The 21,320-nt window shown below is 46.2% G+C and overlaps 2 protein-coding genes across 2 annotated transcripts in view; one reads left to right on the top strand and one right to left on the bottom strand.

Moving 5' to 3' along the window:
* The first annotated feature begins 13,069 nt into the window (after positions 1-13,069).
* LOC135829091 (integumentary mucin C.1-like) lies at positions 13,070-13,534 on the top strand. The gene has a single exon (XM_065341496.1). It carries the CDS (start codon positions 13,070-13,072, stop codon positions 13,532-13,534), a length of 465 nt encoding a protein of 154 aa, XP_065197568.1.
* A 3,276-nt stretch (positions 13,535-16,810) lies between these two features.
* Positions 16,811-21,320, bottom strand: part of LOC135830138 (uncharacterized) — a 17,134-nt gene continuing 12,624 nt past the window's right edge. The window contains exon 5 of the mRNA XM_065342532.1: positions 16,811-18,413. The gene's annotated coding sequence lies outside the window, so the exon portion shown is untranslated. The remainder of the gene's footprint in view (positions 18,414-21,320) is intronic.

Genomic DNA, 21,320 nt, shown 5'->3' with positions numbered 1-21,320 from the left:
GCTCCTCCGCATCTCTCAAGCTTTGCTAAATCTTTAAATTCTTGCATGGTTTTCTTCATCTCGTTCCCTTCTGGGAAGCGGATTGACCGTGATGCTATGTCTTTAAACAATATATCTACCGTTGAATGAACGATGTGGACGGCGGTGGACTTGCCGATTGCGTACTGTCTCGCCAGTTCCCGGAAGGTAGGCCCATGTGCCAGCCAGTGCAACATGATGGCCAGTCGCTTGTGGCTAGGAATAGACGCTCTCCATTTTGTGTCCTTTCTTGTCAGCAGTCGTCCGAAATCCTTGTGAAATCGCCAAAATTCCTCCTTGCCCATGCGCAAATGATTAATATACTGCGCGTTTTCGAAATCCAGAACACGATACTGCATAGTCATGAGCGGGTAGTTACGGAGCAAATCAGTCTCCCAGACTCCTCGGCCCCTCAGCGCTGACCAGAAGCGACGCCATTTCTTTCTTCCCAGAAGTGCGTCCGCATACGTAGGAACTCCGAGGTTGGCAACTAAGGGTATCCATGCTGGAATAGATGATGGAATATGCAGTGAACGACTACTTCGCTGGACGGTCGTAGTGGAAGTGCCTATGTCGCACACATCCATGAGGCTGTTTGACAGGACATTCAGTGCCAAAAAGGCAGTAACAGTTCTAACCTGTCTTCGGCGCTCACGATCCATGATTACTTCTACACAAACTTCGCTTCTTTAAACAATTCAATGGTGAAACTAGTTCACTCCGGGCTATCCAAGTGTCAATTCAAAGTTCTTTTCAAGATTGGTGAACACTAGATATCTGAAGACAATCAGGAACAAGTGTTGGTTTGTATAGGCTATAGGTTGGAGACTGGAATAATAGAAGAGTATGCAAGGCAGTGTTGTGTTAGGCTCTTGTTTATCTGACGTTTGTTGTTTGCCAGGAGTGTTTGGATGCAAACAGAACTAAGGAAGGATGAGTAAAGGCTAAATGGTGACCATAGAGTTGTGTGTGAGGAATATCTAACATCAAAACGTCATGGTAATGATGTGTATTGAACTAAACTACCTGCCCCACCTTGGTGCTTCCCAAACAAACTTGGCTACTTGTAGGTTGATGTGTGGTGTACGGTGTTTGCCTATTGTCGATAGGCAAACTCTGTACAGTACACATCACCCCCCCCCCTCCCCCCTCCTAGTTTGCGTTGGGTGACCGGGTGACCTGGTGACCAGGAGGCCTACATGCACTACATGCAGGTGTGCCAGGTAGGCAAATACTACACAATGTCATCTTGCTAGTTTGTTTTCGCAAACACCTACGTGTAGGTGACGATAGGTACTACTAGTAACTAGTAACAGTATGAAGTACGTGAATGCATTGTATTTTGTCCCTAGAAGAAGCTAGTGATAGTAGGTGCATGCAAGTAAGTCAAAATAGTGTTTGTTACGCATCAAGGTGTGATAGCATGATAGCATGATGTGCAAACAAATGCCATCATTGTCGTCAAAAATTATACGTGAGCAGCAGAGATTAGCGGTGAAATAATCATGCCGATACTTACGTTATGGACACACTCGATACTTCCAAGCCGTGCTTATCAAGTGCTAGGAAAGCTTTTCAGGCAGTGTAAATGCTTGAAAACACACAGTCCAAGCCACTCGCAACCCTAATCATGATATCTACGATGGAGAATCGGGAATTGAGATTCCAAGTGCTCTGGTATCTGTGACCTCAGTATTCTGATGTGCTTCATTGTATTACTTCTTACAAAAGAGAGGGACGTAGCAGCCATTCAGGTGAAGATATTCGCTATAACCATCAACTCGGTCGAGCAATTAATTATAGGTAACCGATAGCCAATTTTCAGTGATCATTTAACCCACGTAGAGAAGCTAGCGCAGAGATCTGGCCACAAAAATTAATAATGCTGCAAATTTGCAATGATTTTATTCTTCACAGGTATCCCGTGGCGAAGCGGGCGACGAACCACGGCTTTGGCGACTCTTGAGAGGATCACAGCATGTGTGACCGCTGCATCATGCGTCCCGCAAAAGCGGCAGCGGAACTAATTACTTACACTTTTCGCCTCCGCAAAAGCGGTGGAAACTTCTCATGTGTGACCGCGGCCTTACGTGCAACGTGATTATAATAGACATGGTTAGCATTTCACCGTTCACGCTATTTCGACCGTCGGCGTGTAGAGGGCGAGTCTACTGTTTTTGATGTGTTTTCGAGACACGGTTAGCAGTCCGGCTTCTGAGTCCTGACTCCTGACGCAACGATAGACGTGTGAGGTACCCATTCATGTTGTTAGAATCTTACCGTTTCGTTCTCCCGCTAAAAAGAGCTTTCTGTCGTCGAAACGGTTCCAAACCGACGGTATTTTGGGTTTGGGGTACGAGTACCGTTGGATCTAGCGCGTCAACTGTAAAATGACATGTCTACACACACAAAAAACGGTGCAGGCCTATCTAAAAAAATGGAAATTCCAACATATTGGAAGTTTCAGCGCGTACCAGCGTACATGCCAGTCATTTTCACTGGCGGGGTCAACAAATTAGTACTCGAAGGTGTCGCACGCGCTAGATACGACTCGTATTGCTGTTTTTTTGTGAAAGGCTGAGCGCGCATTTGGCCACGCATGAACCGCAAGCGTACCGCGTCCACGCGCCAGTTGTGAACACAGCTTACGCCCCTTTGGCGTCGCGACCTCGGGCAAGATCACTCACAGACGTCGGGCCTGGTCAGAGCGTCATTCCCTCGCAACTGTGTAGGATTATGCATTTACTGAAGTACAGTGAAAGTCTTCTACATAGCTACGGTAATAACAGCAGTTCAACTCAGCTGCGGGAATAACACCAGTTCAACTCAGCTACGGGAATAACACCAGTTCAACTCAGCTACGGGAATAACACCAGTTCAACTCAGCTACGGGAATAACACCAGTTCAACTCAGCTACGGGAATAACACCAGTTAAACTCAGCTACGGGAATAACACCAGTTCAACTCAGCTACGGGAATAACACCAGTTCAACTCAGCTACGGGAGTAACACCAGTTCAACTCAGCTACGGGAATAACAGCAGTTTAACTCAGCTACGGGAATAACACCAGTTCAACTCAGCTACGGGAATAACACCAGTTCAACTCAGCTACGGGAATAACACCAGTCCAACTCAGCATCGTGCGGTCAGTTTCAGATCCTCGCAAAGACACTGCCTGTGTGTGGTCTTCCTGTGCCACGCAAAACTCTTACAAGGCTCATCTGTCCTGAGTCCTTTGCTTGAACGACAAATACAACAATTCAGGAATTTGCAATTAAAAATACAGCTATCTGGAGCTGAAAAAAAAGAAGAAACATTGTCCTCAGAATTCCACACCAGGGAGTCGTCAAATACTTGCAGTACTGTATTTGACAACTTCCTGATACACATGTTAACTTTAAAAAAATCTTCGTGGTAGTACTCTTAATTTTTCAACTAAAATTATGATTCTGCTGTGTTTTGTTGCGGTTGCCATGTCTATTGCTATGACGATGCGGTGCCGGCACTTTTATTCTGTCTCTGTCTTTCAGTACTGTATACTCTCTGATGGCCTGTAGCAGACTTTTTGTTATGGTGTAGGAGACATATCTTCATTTTTCCTGTTTTGATAATGATAGCACATCAATATACATTGTGGCCATAATGTGGACGCAGTGCACACCTGGCTTCTCTTGTTCATTCTATTAAGCTTGAGTTGTGCCCATCTCATCTCATGTGTTTTAATTGGTTCTCTTCTCTAAGAACTAGAAACTCGCTCTTACTCCCTAAGTGTAAATCATTCACTATTTTGCTCTCCCCTCTCTTTATTGCTTATTCTGTTTGGCTCACTCTACCCAGAGAAGTAAAGGATCTGACCTCACTCCGCCTGATTAAGATCCGTGCCGCCCCTTATTTACTACGACATAAATAGCTCATTATCCACATGTCCTTTGCGTCTCTGTGTTTCTAACTGTTTTTATTTGACATTATCTTTCTTTACGGAGTTGTTGTTGCTGTTCATTTTGCTACTCTTTCTTTTTCCCTCCCCTTACTTTTATTTATCACCGTGGTTGGCAATCACCCACTCTCTTAACATTGGCCGGTCGTTCCACCGAGTCTTGAGATGTTGTAATAAATAAATAAATGACTGTGTTGGCATTTGGGCTAGTTTCAACAGCAGCCCAATGGTCTGCTCTGTGGGCCATGTGATAAATTTGTTATCGCATGGTTGCTGCGGGCCTTATGGCATATTATTGCCCCGAGAGGTTAGCCCGACGGCCGTTGGCCCGAGGGCTAACCTCGAGGGGCAATAATATGCCATAAGGCCCTCGCAACTATGCGATACCACATACTTATTGCATTCGCAACTCCTCACAACCACGCGCTCTCAGCCTCACACAGCACACAGGCGAGGTAAATCTTAGGCCGAATAATGATGCCAGTGGACAGTACACGTATGGTGTTAACTATTATGATGTTGTAATGTTCATGTGTGCAGGCAAGGCCACACTCACCGCCCAGATACCACAACGCGACAGGCTCGGTTGCCGTTCAGGATTCACACCGACCTGTCCACCAATCAACAGGATCGACAGCGGGAGGCCCCACTGATGCCGATGTTAATGTGCACAAGGAAACTTGTAGTCACGTGAGTGTGATACTAGCAGGTCTAGTAGCAACCACTGACAAACGAGAGGCCAGCTGGGGAATTCACCCCAGTCAGGGCTGCTTGGTCGACGCTTCGTATCAGCAGCTCATCTCAGTTTGATCAGTTCAGTTTGATCTCGTTTGTCAGTGGCTGCTGCTAGACCTGCTAGATATTCGTCGCCTGTGTGGTGTGTTCGTCCACCAATGAGCACGTACTATAAAATATTTACCGCTGTTCTCACACTTTACCATTTTAGCAGCTTGCATATGCCAGTGTTATAATTATGTGGAAAACACGCACTTGCGCCATTTCTGGTTTATAAGAATGATCATTCCTCCATTATCATCATTATCATCCTCTACTGATGAGCTCCGACAGGGAGCGAAACAGCTGTCTAGAGGCGTGGAACAATATTATCTTTCAATGGAAGTGTCCTTGCTGGCGTCTGTATGGTTCGGCTGTGATGAGTTGAGAATGCCATAAATTGAATGCAAGAATCTCTCATCATTGCACCAGCTAGTGTCAGCGCATTGCAAGTGTGATAACTGTTCAATGATGATGGATCCTTGCTGTTACGCACCCTGCTGTATTGGAACTGGTTCTAGTCACACACATCGTGCCATTCAGTGATACATAGAGAAGATATGTTGGCTACTCTCTTGGTCTCCACCCTACGGGAACAGCCAACTTATCTTGACCCATCCCATAAGCTCTTTCCCGGCGCTCTCTCGTGCTAACCTTTGAAATCTTTCATACATCATTGGTAGGGCTTGGTGTGATGTAAAAGAAAGCCACTTCCTTTCCTACATTGTCGGAATCGGTCTATGCACCAGCGTAACATGTACTTCTGTCGTGGCCAAAGAAATCATACCCGCAAGTCAAAAGTAGCGCTGCGTTTGCACTCCAATGACCTCATGCACGTACCCAAAACTGATCCGAGGGCCGCAGCGGCCGCATGAGCCTTGGTGCTGCTTTCGGCACGTGGGTTGGCTAATTAGATTTCTTTGGCCACGACTGCTCAGTCATCATGTGTTGTATAATATGGAATGACGGCAAGTAGTTATTTCTGTGCCAAACTGTACTGTGCAGTGTGTAAAATGCATGGTGCAGTGCAACACCTAAGTACACATGTACTGTACTGTGTAGTGTGTAAAATGCATGGTGCAGTGCAACACCTAAGTACACATGTACTGTACTGTGTAGTGTGTAAAATGCATGGTGCAGTGGAACACCTAAGTACACATGTACTGTACTGTGTAGTGTGTAAAATGCATGGTGCAGTGCAACACCTAAGTACACATGTACTGTACTGTGTAGTGTGTAAAATGCATGGTGCAGTGCAACACCTAAGTACACATGTACTGTACTGTGTAGTGTGTAAAATGCATGGTGCGGTGCAACACCTAAGTACACATGTACTGTACTGTGTAGTGTGTAAAATGCATGGTGCAGTGCAACACCTAAGTACACGTGTACTGTACTGTGTAGTGTGTAAAATGCATGGTGCGGTGCAACACCTAAGTACACATGTACTGTACTGTGTAGTGTGTAAAATGCATGGTGCAGTGCAACACCTAAGTACACATGTACCGTACTGTGTAGTGTGTAAAATGCATGGTGCAGTGGAACACCTAAGTACACATGTACTGTACTGTGTAGTGTGTAAAATGCATGGTGCAGTGCAACACCTAAGTACACGTGTACTGTACTGTGTAGTGTGTAAAATGCATGGTGCGGTGCAACACCTAAGTACACATGTACTGTACTGTGTAGTGTGTAAAATGCATGGTGCAGTGCAACACCTAAGTACACATGTACCGTACTGTGTAGTGTGTAAAATGCATGGTGCAGTGCAACACCTAAGTACACATGTACTGTACTGTGTAGTGTGTAAAATGCATGGTGCAGCGCAACACCTAAGTACACATGTAGAGGGGACGGTTTCAAATAGGACACCGGTTGCAAACCGGAACGGACTCAATATTCACTTTCTCTCTTGGTATTTTGATTAGAAAACATATGTCACAGTGAGACTACTATGTGTTATACTCCGAGCCAAAATTTCATGGCTCTGCGATGACCAGAAGCGCCATATCAAGCAGGTGAGTTTTTGACGTGTTGCTTCGCACTGCGACTTGAGTTTTACGACTTTCGAAAAATCAACTTCTTGTCGCAGGTAAACAGCGGCTCGCCTCTCGCCAATAAAGCACCGCATACCAATCAAAACTAATGGAAGCACACACAAGGCTTATTGTTACTCTATACTGGCCGTCGTGGAGCGATAGCAATTACCTAATTTCAGACCCAGAGTGAATTTGACGTGCACTCTAAAACGTGTCCGGTTTGGAGCCACCTCTGATTTGAACTTTTTTGAAGCGAAAAATTGGGCAACTTGGAGGCAATGGGTCAACACAAAGGAGTGGCTCAGTTCGATTGACTCTGGCCCCAGAGCAAACTTCAACATGCCAGTTTCCTTCCACAAACATATTTCGAGTGAAAAATCAACGCTGATGAACGGTTTGGGTCTATACAAATTTGGCTGTCAAAACGTCCCGGTATCGAGCCGTCTCCTCTACTGTAGTGTGTAGTGTGTAAAATGTGTTAGGTTCACGATTTCACATATGCACGCACTCGCACACTCGTACGCACTCGCACCCTCGAACTCACCTTTACAGGCGCGCACTCACTTTCACTCTCGTACTCACCTTTTCGGGCGCGCACTCACTTTCACTCTCGTACTCACCTTTACAGGCGCGAACTCACCTTTCCGGGCGCGCACTCACCTTCACAGCCTCGTACTCACCCTGGTTGCTTTTCCTAATCTTTTCTTTCTTTGGCCTGGGTAGCTGGACTCGCGCTTTAGCACATTTATCTCCATAGCTACCCAGGCCCTAGATAAGCTCTTGCTGGAGCATTTGCTCTGCCCCTTCTAGCCTGTCTAGCCTTGTCGTGCTCGCCTTGCTTGGTCTTTCTTACCTTTTCCTATCCCGAACCTTTGAGATTCCTTGTCGTGTCGACTTGCTCCGATCGTTGAAGTGTGACTGTATCAGTCCTAACATTGGCGCCCGATCTTTCGCTCGACCTCGCGACCCTGAGAACCGTAAGTACCCCTGCTCTACCGACTGTATTGCATTTTACTTGTGTCTCGTTTCGTTTCGACTCGACTTCGTTCTCGTAGCACCTTACTCATCGTGTTAGCTTTCAATATTATTTTGTATCGTTCCAAACTTTCGGTAGGCGCCCTTCTTGCATTTTACTTGTGTCTCGTTTCGGTTCAACTCGACTTAGTTCTTGTAGTACCTTGCTCGAAATTCTAGCTTACAAATCTTTGTGTCGTACCGAACTTTTGTTAGGTGCCATCTTTCTTTTTTCTATCATTCCAAACTTCTGTACCGTTCCAAAATTTATAAACGAAAATGACTGTTGATCCGTGTCGCATACCTGCTGGTAGTTTCCCTGTGTTTTCTGGCGCGCCTGGCGAAGATATCGAGGTATTCTTTCTAGAGTTTGATTCAGCTTGCGAGGCGTATGGGTTTCCACCTGTCGAGCGCTGCGAAAATTTGTTAGATACCGATTTTGATCAAAGTTGTAGTTCACCTGTGGCCTCGTCCTCGAGACTTATGATTAATGATCGCGATGCACTGCGGTACCGATTCTTGCGCAAATCTTTGAGGAAAGAAGCATCGAGATTTTTGTTGGCCTGCGATAAATCGGTAGTCGAAGATTATGTACAATTGAGAACTGTGTTGGTTGATCACTTTTTGCCAAAAGAGAATTCGTCTTTGTTTCGAGTCAAACTGCGCCATCGTAGACGATCCCCAAACGAATGTTTGGTAAAACTCGCCACCGATATAAGACTAATGACTGCGCGTGCATATCCTTCTGCGACGTCGGAAGTAATCGACGACATCGCAAAAGAAGCGTTTATTGATGCTTTAGATCCGCCAATTAAAGATAAAGTAATCGATTTCGATCCACAGACACTTGACGCCGCACAGCGTAGAGCTTTGGTAGTGGAAACAAACTTACAGAAGTCGAGTACGGTCCTCGCAGCTGCGGCCGCCGAATTTGCATCTGTTTCTCAAGTACGCGCACCATCGAAAAATTTTGACGAAGACGAACTTGTTGAGCGTGTAGCTGAGCGTGTTAGCAAAATTTTGTTGGAACACCAGAAACCGGCGAGTAGTCGACCTCGCTCACCTTCGCCTGAGCGCCGAGATTTCAAACGTCCGCACAGCTCGGAATCGCGTAGCCAAATGGGGGATCGTAGGTCGGATCGTAGAATCAGTTTCCGCGAACCGCCTGTTTGTTTCTTTTGTCAGCGTCGAGGACACATTGAACGTGACTGTTTCACCAAAAAGCGTTCCCAAAACTCGCAACATTTTGGCGACCGCTCGGACTCACGTAATTCTTTAAACCGCTTTTAGTGGCTGACGAGAGGCTGCCAACCACTTCTACTCCGATATCGAAAATCACCACCGATACGAACACTTTTGCCTCGACCTTTAATCCTTTTACTTTGTTACTGCCGTACTCGATCCTGTTATTTACGATGTTCCTCCATGCCGTTCATTCTGTTAAGTCGACTGTCACTCTGTTATTACCGTACTCGATCCTGTTCTTTAAGATGCTTGTTCACGCCCTTAAATTTGTTACGTCGATTATAGGGAGATTTCCGTTCTTGTGCATTGCCTTAGTGTTACGCTTACTGGGGTTCGTGGTTTCTATTGTGAGGGGGGTTGTTTCCCCTGTGTTCACCCGAACTGCCCACTGCGTTCGTCGATATTGGACGAAAGGCTGCCATTTGCAAATAAAAATTTCCAGACGACAAAAAGGCAAAGGCGCAGTGGTAGCAGCTCTGGTGGACACGGGGGCAGCATTCACGGTAATTCGAAAAGATGTATTTGAAACATTTGCACCGATGACTACACTCGCGCCTCAGTCCACAGTTGGTATCGATGCACTCCAAAGCGCGACGGGGTCTTCGATTAAAGTACATGGGGTCGCGCAGGTTTGTATCGCATTCGACCATTCGACAGTAGTAAAGACTAAAGCTTTGGTAGTGGAGGGGGTACAAGAGGAGGTGATTATTGGTGTAAACACGTTGACTGGCCATGGCATGAGCATTTCATTCGAGTCCGACCACACACTTACCGCGTATCGAAAATCGTTTCCATTGCGTTCGAAGAGTTCCGTAATTCCAAAACACACCATCTCATCCTCATCACCTCTATTCCCAAAGCTTGACGATAATGTTCCGATAGAAGATAAGAGTTTGCTTAATAAGTTTAATTGGTCTGGTTGTGTGGGAGATAGCGCTGCGATTAAGCATTTACAACGACTTTTGTTAAGCATGCGATCAGTAATTGCGGTAGATGATAATGACGTTGGAAAGACAGACGAAATACATCACACTATCACACTTACCGACAATCGTCCGATCCGCCACAACGCCCGTCGATTATCACCGGATAAAGCGAAGCTGACTCGTAAATTAGTAGATGACATGTTAGAGCAAGATATTATCGAACCGAGTTCTTCACCGTGGGCAAGCCCAATTGTTTTAGCGAAGAAGGACGGAGGTGGGACACGATTTTGCGTTGATTATCGAAACTTGAATAACGTCACGCGAAAAGACGCTTTTCCTTTACCGCGCATCGATGACACGCTCGACGCATTGCACGGCGCAAAATACTTTTCGACTTTGGATTTGCAATCGGGTTATTGGCAAGTTTTGGTAGCGCCCGAAGATCGCGAAAAAACCGCTTTCGTCACGCCCCACGGTCTCTATCAGTTTCGCAGAATGCCTTTCGGACTCACTAACGCACCCGCCACGTTTCAGCGATTAATGTATACGGTTCTTAAAGGTCTTTTGTATGTTAAGTGTTTAATCTATCTCGATGACATAATTGTTTTCGGTCGCACGCGGGAAGAGCATGCGGAAAATCTTTTAGCTGTTTTGAAAGCTCTCGAGAGCGCAGGTCTTAAGATTAAACCTAGGAAATGCAATTTGCTGCGTACGGATGTTTCTTTTCTGGGACATTGCATTTCAGAAAAAGGGGTTACACCAAGTGCAAAGAAGGTAGATCAAGTTTCTGAGTGGCCAATTCCGAAGACAATCAAACATGTACAGGGGTTTGTGGGTTTTGCAAACTATTATCGCCGCTTCATTCGTAACTTTGCTCGTGTTGCTGCACCTTTGACGAAATTGTCCAGGAAAGGTCAAGTTTTTCAGTGGGGTAAAGAACAGTTGGACGCATTTATGAAACTGAGATCTGAACTTGCAACTGCACCTGTTTTGCCGTATCCAAACTGGAACCGTCCGTTTATTTTAGACACTGACGCATCGAATTCCGGACTTGGCGCAGTTCTTTCACAGCTTGATGACGATGGTGTAGAACGACCAATTGCGTTTGCTAGTCGTAGTTTATCGGACCCGGAAAGAAATTACAGTACAACGCGACAAGAACTTCTTGCGGTAGTATGGGCGACTGAACATTTTCGAGTCTACCTTTTGCATGCGCAGTTTCAGATTCGTTGCGATCACCAAGCGTTGAAATGGCTACGTACTTTCAAAAATCCAAGGGGACAAGTTGCCCGTTGGATCGAACATTTGTCGGAATATGATTATGCATGGATACATCGCCCGGGCGCACAACACGGAAACGCAGATGGTCTTTCAAGATACCCTGTCGATGACGCGCCGCCCGCGATTAACTCGCTACATTTTCTAGGCAGTGATGAGGCATGTAGGGAATGGCAAGAAGCTACTGACAACGATCAAGATCTTAAAGAAATCAAAAACCTATTACAAAGCGACAACCGCAATAAGCAACCGACTCGTCCAGGCGCACGCGCTCTATGGACCGAAAAAGGTAAACTTTTTGTCGACAATGGTTTGGTTTATCGAAGACTTCAGATTAATGCTAGCCAATTGATTGTTCCTCGCACATTTCGTAGTCGTATTATTCGTGAAGCGCACTCGACAGCAGTGACCGGCCATTTCGCCACACGACGCACGATTGCATTAGTCGCGAAAAAGTATTTTTGGATTGGGTTTCGCGCTGAGATTGACGAATTTTGTCGCAGGTGTACCGACTGTCAGCGTTCGAAAGCAAAGAATCCAGTTGATCGTGCACCTTTGCAACATTTGGCTTCTTCCAAACCGCTTGAACTAGTTGCAATGGATCTGATGGGCCCACTGCCAATTTCATCGTCAAAAAATGCATATATTCTCGTGGTTGTTGATCATTTTTCAAAATGGACTGAATGCTATCCATTGCCAGATATTCGTGCATGTACTGTCGCTCAATGTTTTGTAAAAGAGTTTGTGTCTCGCCATGGTTTACCTGAGCGCATTCACACTGACCAGGGTAAGCAGTTCGAATCACTATTGTTTCGCGAGCTATGCCTACGTCTTGACATTGATAAATCACGAACGACTCCGTATCATCCGCAGGGCGATGGTGTTGTTGAGAGAGCGAATAGAACGATCCAGAATGTTTTGAAGATTTTTGTTGACGAGGCCAATTCAAATTGGGACGAGCTACTTCCTTCGACGATGTTAGCGTACAATACGAGTGTTCACGCGTCTACGAATTTTACGCCGTATTCTTTAATGTTTGGTCGCGAGGCACACATGCCTCTCGATATTTTGTGTCCTCCGCCTGCCGACTCACTTCCTGAAACGCACGAATCTTTTGCGAATGAACATGTTTCAAAGTTGCGTTCCTCCTACGATTTGGTTCGAAAACATCTCGATTCTAGTCAACGTTGTTCTAAAGTCCGTCACGATCGAAAATCTCGCGCTAGCCCATTGAATGTAGGTGACCGAGTTTGGTTACATCGACATCCGCCGCCTCAAGTTTCGCCTAAATTTTTCAAATATTGGTCGGGACCTTGGGAAATTGTAAAGAAACCGACAGACGTTACGTATGCGATTGAACCTCGATTTGAGAGTCCTATCCGCCATCGGCCTTGCACAGTCCATCGAAATCGCCTTCGGAAATGTTTGACACAAATGGGACCTGCTGCACGAACACCGCTTGCTGCGCCTACACGAACAACTCTTGCTGCGCCTCCGCGACCAACACTTGCTGCACCTACACACACGTACAATACTCGTTCTCGCCCTCCGACTTAATTTAATATTCTTTACCGATAAGTGTCCTTTAATTCGGTGTTGTTTTGTTTGGTGTGTGTGGTCGGTTGTTTTGCTTCGTTGTTCTCGTCCTGGGTGTGGGGCTTCACTCATCACCATGATAGCGAGTATGTCTCTTTCGCCTGATGACGAAATGGCAGCAGCCCTCTTGCTTCCGCTTCCGCCGAATTCGCCGCCCTCGTCTCCTCCGCCTCCACCTCCGCCCCAAACGCCGCCGCCGCATCCGAATTGCGCCATGTTAGAGCCATGGGATATCCAACCATGGGGGACGCCGCCGGAATTCGACGACTGGGTGCGGCAAGCACCGTCGCCGCCGTCGCCACGGACGCCCGTCCTTCCATCTCCACCACCGACGCCCGGACTAATCAGGCCGGCACGATTGGGCGCCGCGCGTCGCCACCCTGTTATACCACCGCGCCCTCCATCGGCAGAGGAACTGGTAACGGCTATTCGTCAGCGCCTGATTATCCGCACTTACCGACCACCGCTCCAACGACCACGCCCGCCTCCTCGACAACGACCACGCCCACAGCCTCGACAACGACCACGAACGATACGCCCGACGATACGCCCGACGAGACACCGATACTTCGACGCCGACGTTCTGCCACCGCACCGCCTTATTATGCCGACCGTGCCCCGCCACGCACCGTACCGTCACTGGACTGGCCCTCCACCCAATCGTCGTCCTCGTTATGTGTTTCCTCGTCGGGGTCCGGTGTATGACCACTCCCCCCGTTGGTTTGTATGGTGATGTCCTGGTCCTGATTGTCTGTCTACTGTTGTCCTAATCGTTTTTTGTGCCGACTTGTAGCCATTGTGTTTCCCTTGCCATGTTGTGTGTGCGTTGTTGTTGTTGTTGTGTGGGTGCGTTTCTTTTTCTTCTTTTTTTCTATTTTTGAACTTGCGGGTTGTATCATTTGCGCGTGCGGTTTTTGTGTCTTGTGGGTCTTAGTCCGTTTGTCCCGATGATGTTGCTCGCGCGTTTACTCTTTTCTGAGCGAATGTGCAACTGAGGATTGTCTCGTGTACGAATAATTCTTTTCCTCGCAGATCGACGGTGTTCGCCTCGCCATGCGTTAGCTTGTTCCCTTACTGTTTAACGCCTACTGACATTCCTATTTTTGTTTCTAGTATACAGCCCGCATTTCGACAGATTTCGCCACGTCATGCGCACGCCTGTACCTTTGTTGTCCACCGTTATGCCTGGTTTTGTTTGCGTTTATGTGTGTGGACGTGTTGAATGTGCGGACAGGCGCTTCGGAAGTTGTCTTCTTCCGGGGTGCCTGTCGTTTCTTCGTCGTTGTATTTTTCCTTGGTGTTGCGTGTGCGGGCAGGCGCTTCGGAAGTTGTCTTCTTCCGGGGTGCCTGTCGTTTCGTTGTCGTCGTCCTTTTCCTTGGTGTTGCGTGTGCGGGCAGGCGCTTCGGAAGTTGTCTTCTTCCGGGGTGCCTGTCGTTTCGTTGTCGTCGTCCTTTTCCCTGGTGTTGCGTGTGCGGACAGGCGCTTCGGAAGTTGTCTTCCGGGGTGCCTGTCGTTTCTTCGTCTTCGTCCTTATCGTTATTCTTAGATCGCCTCAAGAGTTACAACTTTGTATGCATCTTAAATATTGATCACATTCATGATTGTGTTTACTACTGTTTTAACTATTTTTCTTGTTCCCTCAGCAATTATTCACAGGTCAATTTAAATTTTTTGTTGTCCCATAAATGTCTGTATATTCGAGCTATTTGCAATTTTTTCCCCTTCCTTTTCTCCACGTGGACGCGGAGTCTTTTTCAAGCAGGGGTGGTATGTTAGGTTCACGATTTCACATATGCACGCACTCGCACACTCGTACGCACTCGCACCCTCGAACTCACCTTTACAGGCGCGCACTCACTTTCACTCTCGTACTCACCTTTTCGGGCGCGCACTCACTTTCACTCTCGTACTCACCTTTACAGGCGCGAACTCACCTTTCCGGGCGCGCACTCACCTTCACAGCCTCGTACTCACCCTGGTTGCTTTTCCTAATCTTTTCTTTCTTTGGCCTGGGTAGCTGGACTCGCGCTTTAGCACATTTATCTCCATAGCTACCCAGGCCCTAGATAAGCTCTTGCTGGAGCATTTGCTCTGCCCCTTCTAGCCTGTCTAGCCTTGTCGTGCTCGCCTTGCTTGGTCTTTCTTACCTTATCCTATCCCGAACCTTTGAGATTCCTTGTCGTGTCGACTTGCTCCGATCGTTGAAGTGTGACTGTATCAGTCCTAACAAATGCATGGTGCAGTGCAACACCTAAGTACACATGTACTGTACTGTGTAGTGTGTAAAATGCATGGTGCAGTGCAACACCTAAGTACACATGTACTGTACTGTGTAGTGTGTAAACTGCATGGTGCAGTGCAACACCTAAGTACACATGTACTGTACTGTGTAGTGTGTAAAATGCATGGTGCAGTGCAACACCTAAGTACACATGTACTGTACTGTGTAGTGTGTAAAATGCATGGTGCAGTGCAACACCTAAGTACACATGTACTGTACTGTGTAGTGTGTAAAATGCATGGTACAGTGCCACACCTAAGTACACATGTACTGTACTGTGTAGTGTGTAAACTGCATGGTGCAGTGCAACACCTAAGTACACATGTACTGTATTGTGTAGTGTGTAAAATGCATGGTGCAGTGCAACACCTAAGTACACATGTACTGTACTGTGTAGTGTGTAAAATGCATGGTGCAGTGCAACACCTAAGTACACATGTACTGTACTGTGTAGTGTGTAAAATGCATGGTGCAGTGCAACACCTAAGTACACATGTACTGTACTGTGTAGTGTGTAAAATGCATGGTGCAGTGCAACACCTAAGTACACGTGTAATACAATCATCATGTAGTTAGTACGGCCTTAAGGATAAGTCCTTGTTTCGTGAGATTAGTTACCAGGACAACAGGCACTTCGTACATAACTACTCTCTCACACATGCAGTCATCTTTAAACAATTATGCTCTATTTCTGATTCCTGTTATCATGAAGTACATAGTCAGCCATCTCTCTGTCCCCACGTCGTTTCTCCACTGACCAATTTTGTCATTATCAAATGTCAACCTTCAGCATATCCCTACTCTATTTGAGAGCGATGGAAAAACGGATTTACATAAGAATTAGCTGAACTATAGTCACCATCAGTGCACACACAGGCATGAAAACAGTTCAGTAACATGCTTCACCGCACTCATACATGTACATTAGACATCCTTAGCAAAAGTACGATAACGCTAACTTTTACGGTACTCACTCCCAGCCGTGACAAAAGACGTTATCGGATAACGGAAAAACGTTACAGAGCTCAAAATAACGGGCCGACGTTCGTTATGGAAATTCTGCAAAAAATGCAAAAACTCGCATTGTTTTGTAACTGGCGGGAGATAAAAAGCAGGTCGACGTGCAGATCGAGATGAGATCGAGAGTCGAGATTGCTTCCTCTTGTGACATTTAGCTTTTTGGCGAGTTTTGCCTTTCAGTTGACAATTTCTGCGTCCTCTGCTTCGTGCCGTTCTCCCTCTATCCCATCTGGGAAACAAAGGACCAGTTCCGCGGCACTCCTGAGGAAGAAATTCATCGGCCTCTCCCAGACGTGCTGGAGCTGGAGAACCCTTACAGTCTTCGGTGCTGCGTTTAGGAAAGGGTTTCCAAGGACCTGGGAACAGCGAAAACTCATGTTCGCCGTGCTTTTGCTATTCCAGAGTAAAAGACCTCGCCAAGGTATTCTTTCGGAACGACAGCAAACTAATCCCTGGTTCAAAATTTTGAATTTCCCGCATCTGTTTCCACGAAAATTTATATCGCCATGGTTGTCACGACTACTTCGTTTCAACTATAACGTACTTTGTGCTAAGGGAAAAGTCAGCTTGAACGATCCGAGGTACGGAAAGGCTTGCGTTTACGTTAGCGTTTTTTTAGCTAAGGATATCTAATGCATCCAGCACAACACATTGAGCAGCAGACGGCACACTGTGAAAATCGGGTCTCCGTATGGATAACAAAAACAAGACTTCCGAATAATGATGATGAAAATAGCGAAAGTGCAGTGCACAGTACACTAACAAGTTGTGTACCGTAATGACGTAATGACGTAATGACGTAATGATCCGGCAAGGCAATTGCAGCAGTGGTACATGGTGTAAAGTGTAAACGCATCATGTTGTGCAATGATAAGGAAAATAAGTGCAAGATCAGTGCAGACACACACGCACACACATTCTGTGCTGTAATTAAAAAAGAAGGCATGCAAAGTAAAGTGCAGTTCCGACAAAGTGGGTTCCTTACTGATACAGAAAACAGCAGAGCATGAAAATACATTGCCGACTTCACCATATAGAATACTAGAAGCGAAAAGCAACAAAAACGGCAACGAAAACAGTTGGCAGTGAAAAAGGAACGAAGACAGCTGGCAATGAAAACGCAACGAAAACAGCTGGCAGTGAAAAAGCAACGAAAACAGCAATGAAAACAGTGCTGAGCTGCACAAAGACCACACTGTGATTTCACATCATGGATAAAAGTAATGAAGTGCATGATCAGTCCACACACCCACACACACACCTATTCTGTGCTGTAGTGATAAGAAATGATACAAGTGAAACAGCAGTGTACACAAACACATCATGTTGTGTAACTGTCACAGAAAACAAATGAAACCATCACTGCACACACACACATACCCGCAATCATATTGCAGGTCAGTAGTGATGTAGGCTGGCAAGGGAATAACAATGACAAAAAAGCTCACTGGGGTCTGGAATGATGGGTAAAAAAGAGGGAAACTGTGGGTCACACAAACAAATTCTGTGCTTTAGTGATGAGAAAAATAAGAAGCGAAACTGCAGTGCTGTAGTTCATAAACATAATAATTGTGTCATGTAAAAATAAAAGTAAAAACAAGTAACATCGCAATGCGCACACGCACACATACATTTCCATGAGGTAATGATGAAGACTAGCATGTGAAGCTGCAGTGAAATGCACAAAGCGTGTTGTGATCAGAAATGATGGATAAAAACAAGTCGAACTGTTCAACATACAAACAACCATGACAGTGTGTTCTGTTACGTTGTAGTACTAAAAGCAAGCCAAACGGGAACTTCAGGGCAAATACACACATGGACATCATTGATGACGAAGAAGAGCAAGCGAAATGGCATTACACACAAGCACATTGTGCTACAAAAATAGCTAGGCAAATTTTGCAGGCGGCAAGAAGTGCAAATGCACAAACAAACACACACACACACATACACACGCACACACACACACACACACACATACATTCAACATACACATTCGCTCACAAACACATACATTCATAAAAAAACTTAAAAAAGACGAGTGAAAGTGTCAGTGAACACAAAAGCAAAATCCATAGTTCTGTCTGAGGTAAACAAGAGAAAGATTGGTGTAAACACATGCAGGACATTTTGCAAGTGAAAGAGTAAACAACAAATTGCCACAATGGCCAATTTCTAGCCAGCATGACTACTGGTTGATGATAGGAAACATCAGCCACTGTTCCGACTCTGTCCTCAGTGACCATGACAACGATGACCTGGTTAGAGAGTGTAGACACCTGTAACATGTATGTGACAAACAAACAAATACATGATGTACACATCATTTATACACACACACGTACACAAATACATGATGTACACATCATTTATACACACACACGTACACAAATACATGATGTACACATCATTTATACACACACACACACAAATACATGTACACACCATTTATACACACACACGTACACAAATACATGATGTACACATCATTTATACACACACACGTACACAAATACATGTACACACCATTTATACACACGTGTACACAAATACATGTACACATCATTTATACACACGTGTACACAAATACATGTACACAACATTTATACACACGTGTACACAAATACATGTACACATCATTTATACACACCTGTACACAAATACATGTACACATCATTTATTGCTGCTTTCTCCCTACAGCATGGTCTGGATTGCATGAAGGGTGGGCTCATCAAGCGCGGGCACAACGATGTCCGCGACTTCGATGCCCGGCTGGCAGACGTTGCATGGGGAGGTGTGGCTGTCGAGCCGGTGATGGTACCTGTGCAAGATGGCAACCACCGCCCCACACTGCAGGCGGATTGGCTGGTCCGGGGAGTTTGGGAAGGAGACAGGGTGGCGTACTTTGACAACCGCGTCGTGGATGCCGACGCACCCAGCTACGTCCGCTCGAACCTCTCTTGGAACGCCGTGTCCAACAGTGCTGCCTCTTCCAAGAAGAGAAAGTACAAGGCGGCCGCAGAGGAGCTGCGAGCATCCTTCACCCCGCTGGTCTGCTCAACTGATGGTGCACTGCACACAGAGTACCGTGCGTATCAACGGCGACTTGCTATGCGCCTTGCCTCCAGGTGGGACAAGTCCTACAGCGACGTCATGCCCTGGGTGCGGATCCACCATCAGTTTGCTGTTTTCCGGGCTGTCGACCTTCGTCTCCGGGGTTCACGTCGTCGTCTCGGTGGGCTGGCAATTTGCGATGGTGTCGGCCTTGGCGTTGGCCGTTAACATTCATGTGTATGGCACTTATTGTTGTTGTTGTTGTTGTTGTTGTTGTTGTTGTTGTTGTTGTGTGTGTGTGTGTGTGTGTGTTTGTTTTCTTTCCTTTTCTTTTCAGCTGTCATTTGCCCTGATCATGCCTCATGCGTGTTTCACAGCATAGTACGTTTCCGCTCATTTTCTTCTTCAACACACGCTAGCTGTATTACTTTGTTCTTGCCCGTACAAGAGGCTTTTCCATGTCATTTATACACACGTGTACACAAATACATGTACACACACACACACACACACACACACACACACACACACATACACACACACACACACACACACACACACACGTGCGCACACACACCATGTACCATGTACCATGTAAACGCCCGTCACAAGAGAAGCAAGAAAATGTGCAAATGCACTGGATGTGCACCCACAGATATTTTCTTAAGCCATGGTAAAAATTATCTTTCATTCTCAAGTACTGTAAAATGGCTAATATTCACGACGGATTAATGTTCGCGAGAAGAGAGTAACGCGAATATTAACCATCGTGAAATCTAACTTCAACAGTGGGTGGATGTAAGTGGCCACAGTGTTTCGCGAATTTTTACCATCGCAAACTCGCTGGTTCTAAGAAATCACGAAAATTTATTAGGCCATTTACAGTACCCGCGCACCGAATTTTGGCGGCGTACGGACGATTTTTTATTTCTATGCATGCATATGCGCGCATGAAAACGGTCAATGCGAAAGGCATGAATCAGGGAGTAGTAAAATACCGGTATTTTTCTACTCCCTGGCCTGAATTATTATGAACATGTGACGTCATGGCCATGTACATATGTGTGACCCTATCTTTGGAAAAATATTTGTGGTGAATAAAATAAAAAATCGCTCGCTCGCACCGATTTTCACAGGCTCATGACCTGAGAATCAACTTTATTTTTTACCATGGCCTTGTAGCAACGATAGCGAGCAAGATCTGAATGAGACAGATCAAGACTTGCACCAGATAACTGTCTAATCCACAAAACTGGCGAAGCCATGTGAATCGACCACCAATGCACACCTGGTCTACACCACACTGAGTACATCGGCATAAAACGGCAAAGACAGTTACCTATGCACACCCTACACTTGCTGGGGTAACCAGTATAGACAGCTCGCTGCTTTGATAGAAGCAGACACGAGATGCACTGGTACCTTGAAGTGAAATTGGAGTTATTTTACCAACCAGCCTCGGCTACTGAGTACTGGGAACCCAGAGCCAACAGACATACCAACAACCTCAGCCATGAAAGATATTATAGTAAGGACAAACTGGATTGTTGAGCCAAAACTAGTCCAACTTCCAAATGCTTACCCACACACACACCCACCCACCCCCCCCCCCCCCCCCCCACACACACACACACACACACACACACACACACACACCCCACACACACACACATACGCACACTACTTATTGTTCATTCTCAGCAGCCAGAAATGACCACGCTGCTCCCAAATGTGCGGTGTACTTCAGTACAGGGGTGGTGATGGTGGCAGTGACACCATCACCAACATCAACACCAATGACAAAGACAATAACAACAAAAGACACATGCACACATACACACGCATGCACGCACCCCCCCCCCCCACACACACACACGCACAACACCCCCCCCCCCCCACACACACACACACCACACCCACACACACACACACCCACACCCACACCCACACCCACACCCACACCCACACCCACACCCACACCCACACCCACACCCACACCCACACCCACACCCACACCCACACCCACACCCACACACACACACACACACACGCCCGTTTGGTCTGCGATACAAAATAAAATTTCAACAACAACAACAACACACACACACACACACACACACACACACACACAC

This window comes from Sycon ciliatum, chromosome 13 (genome assembly GCF_964019385.1).
Source record: "Sycon ciliatum chromosome 13, ocSycCili1.1, whole genome shotgun sequence".
NCBI lineage: Eukaryota > Metazoa > Porifera > Calcarea > Leucosolenida > Sycettidae > Sycon > Sycon ciliatum.
The sequence above is the reverse complement of the archived record's forward strand: the minus strand, read 5'-3'. Positions and strand labels throughout refer to the sequence as shown.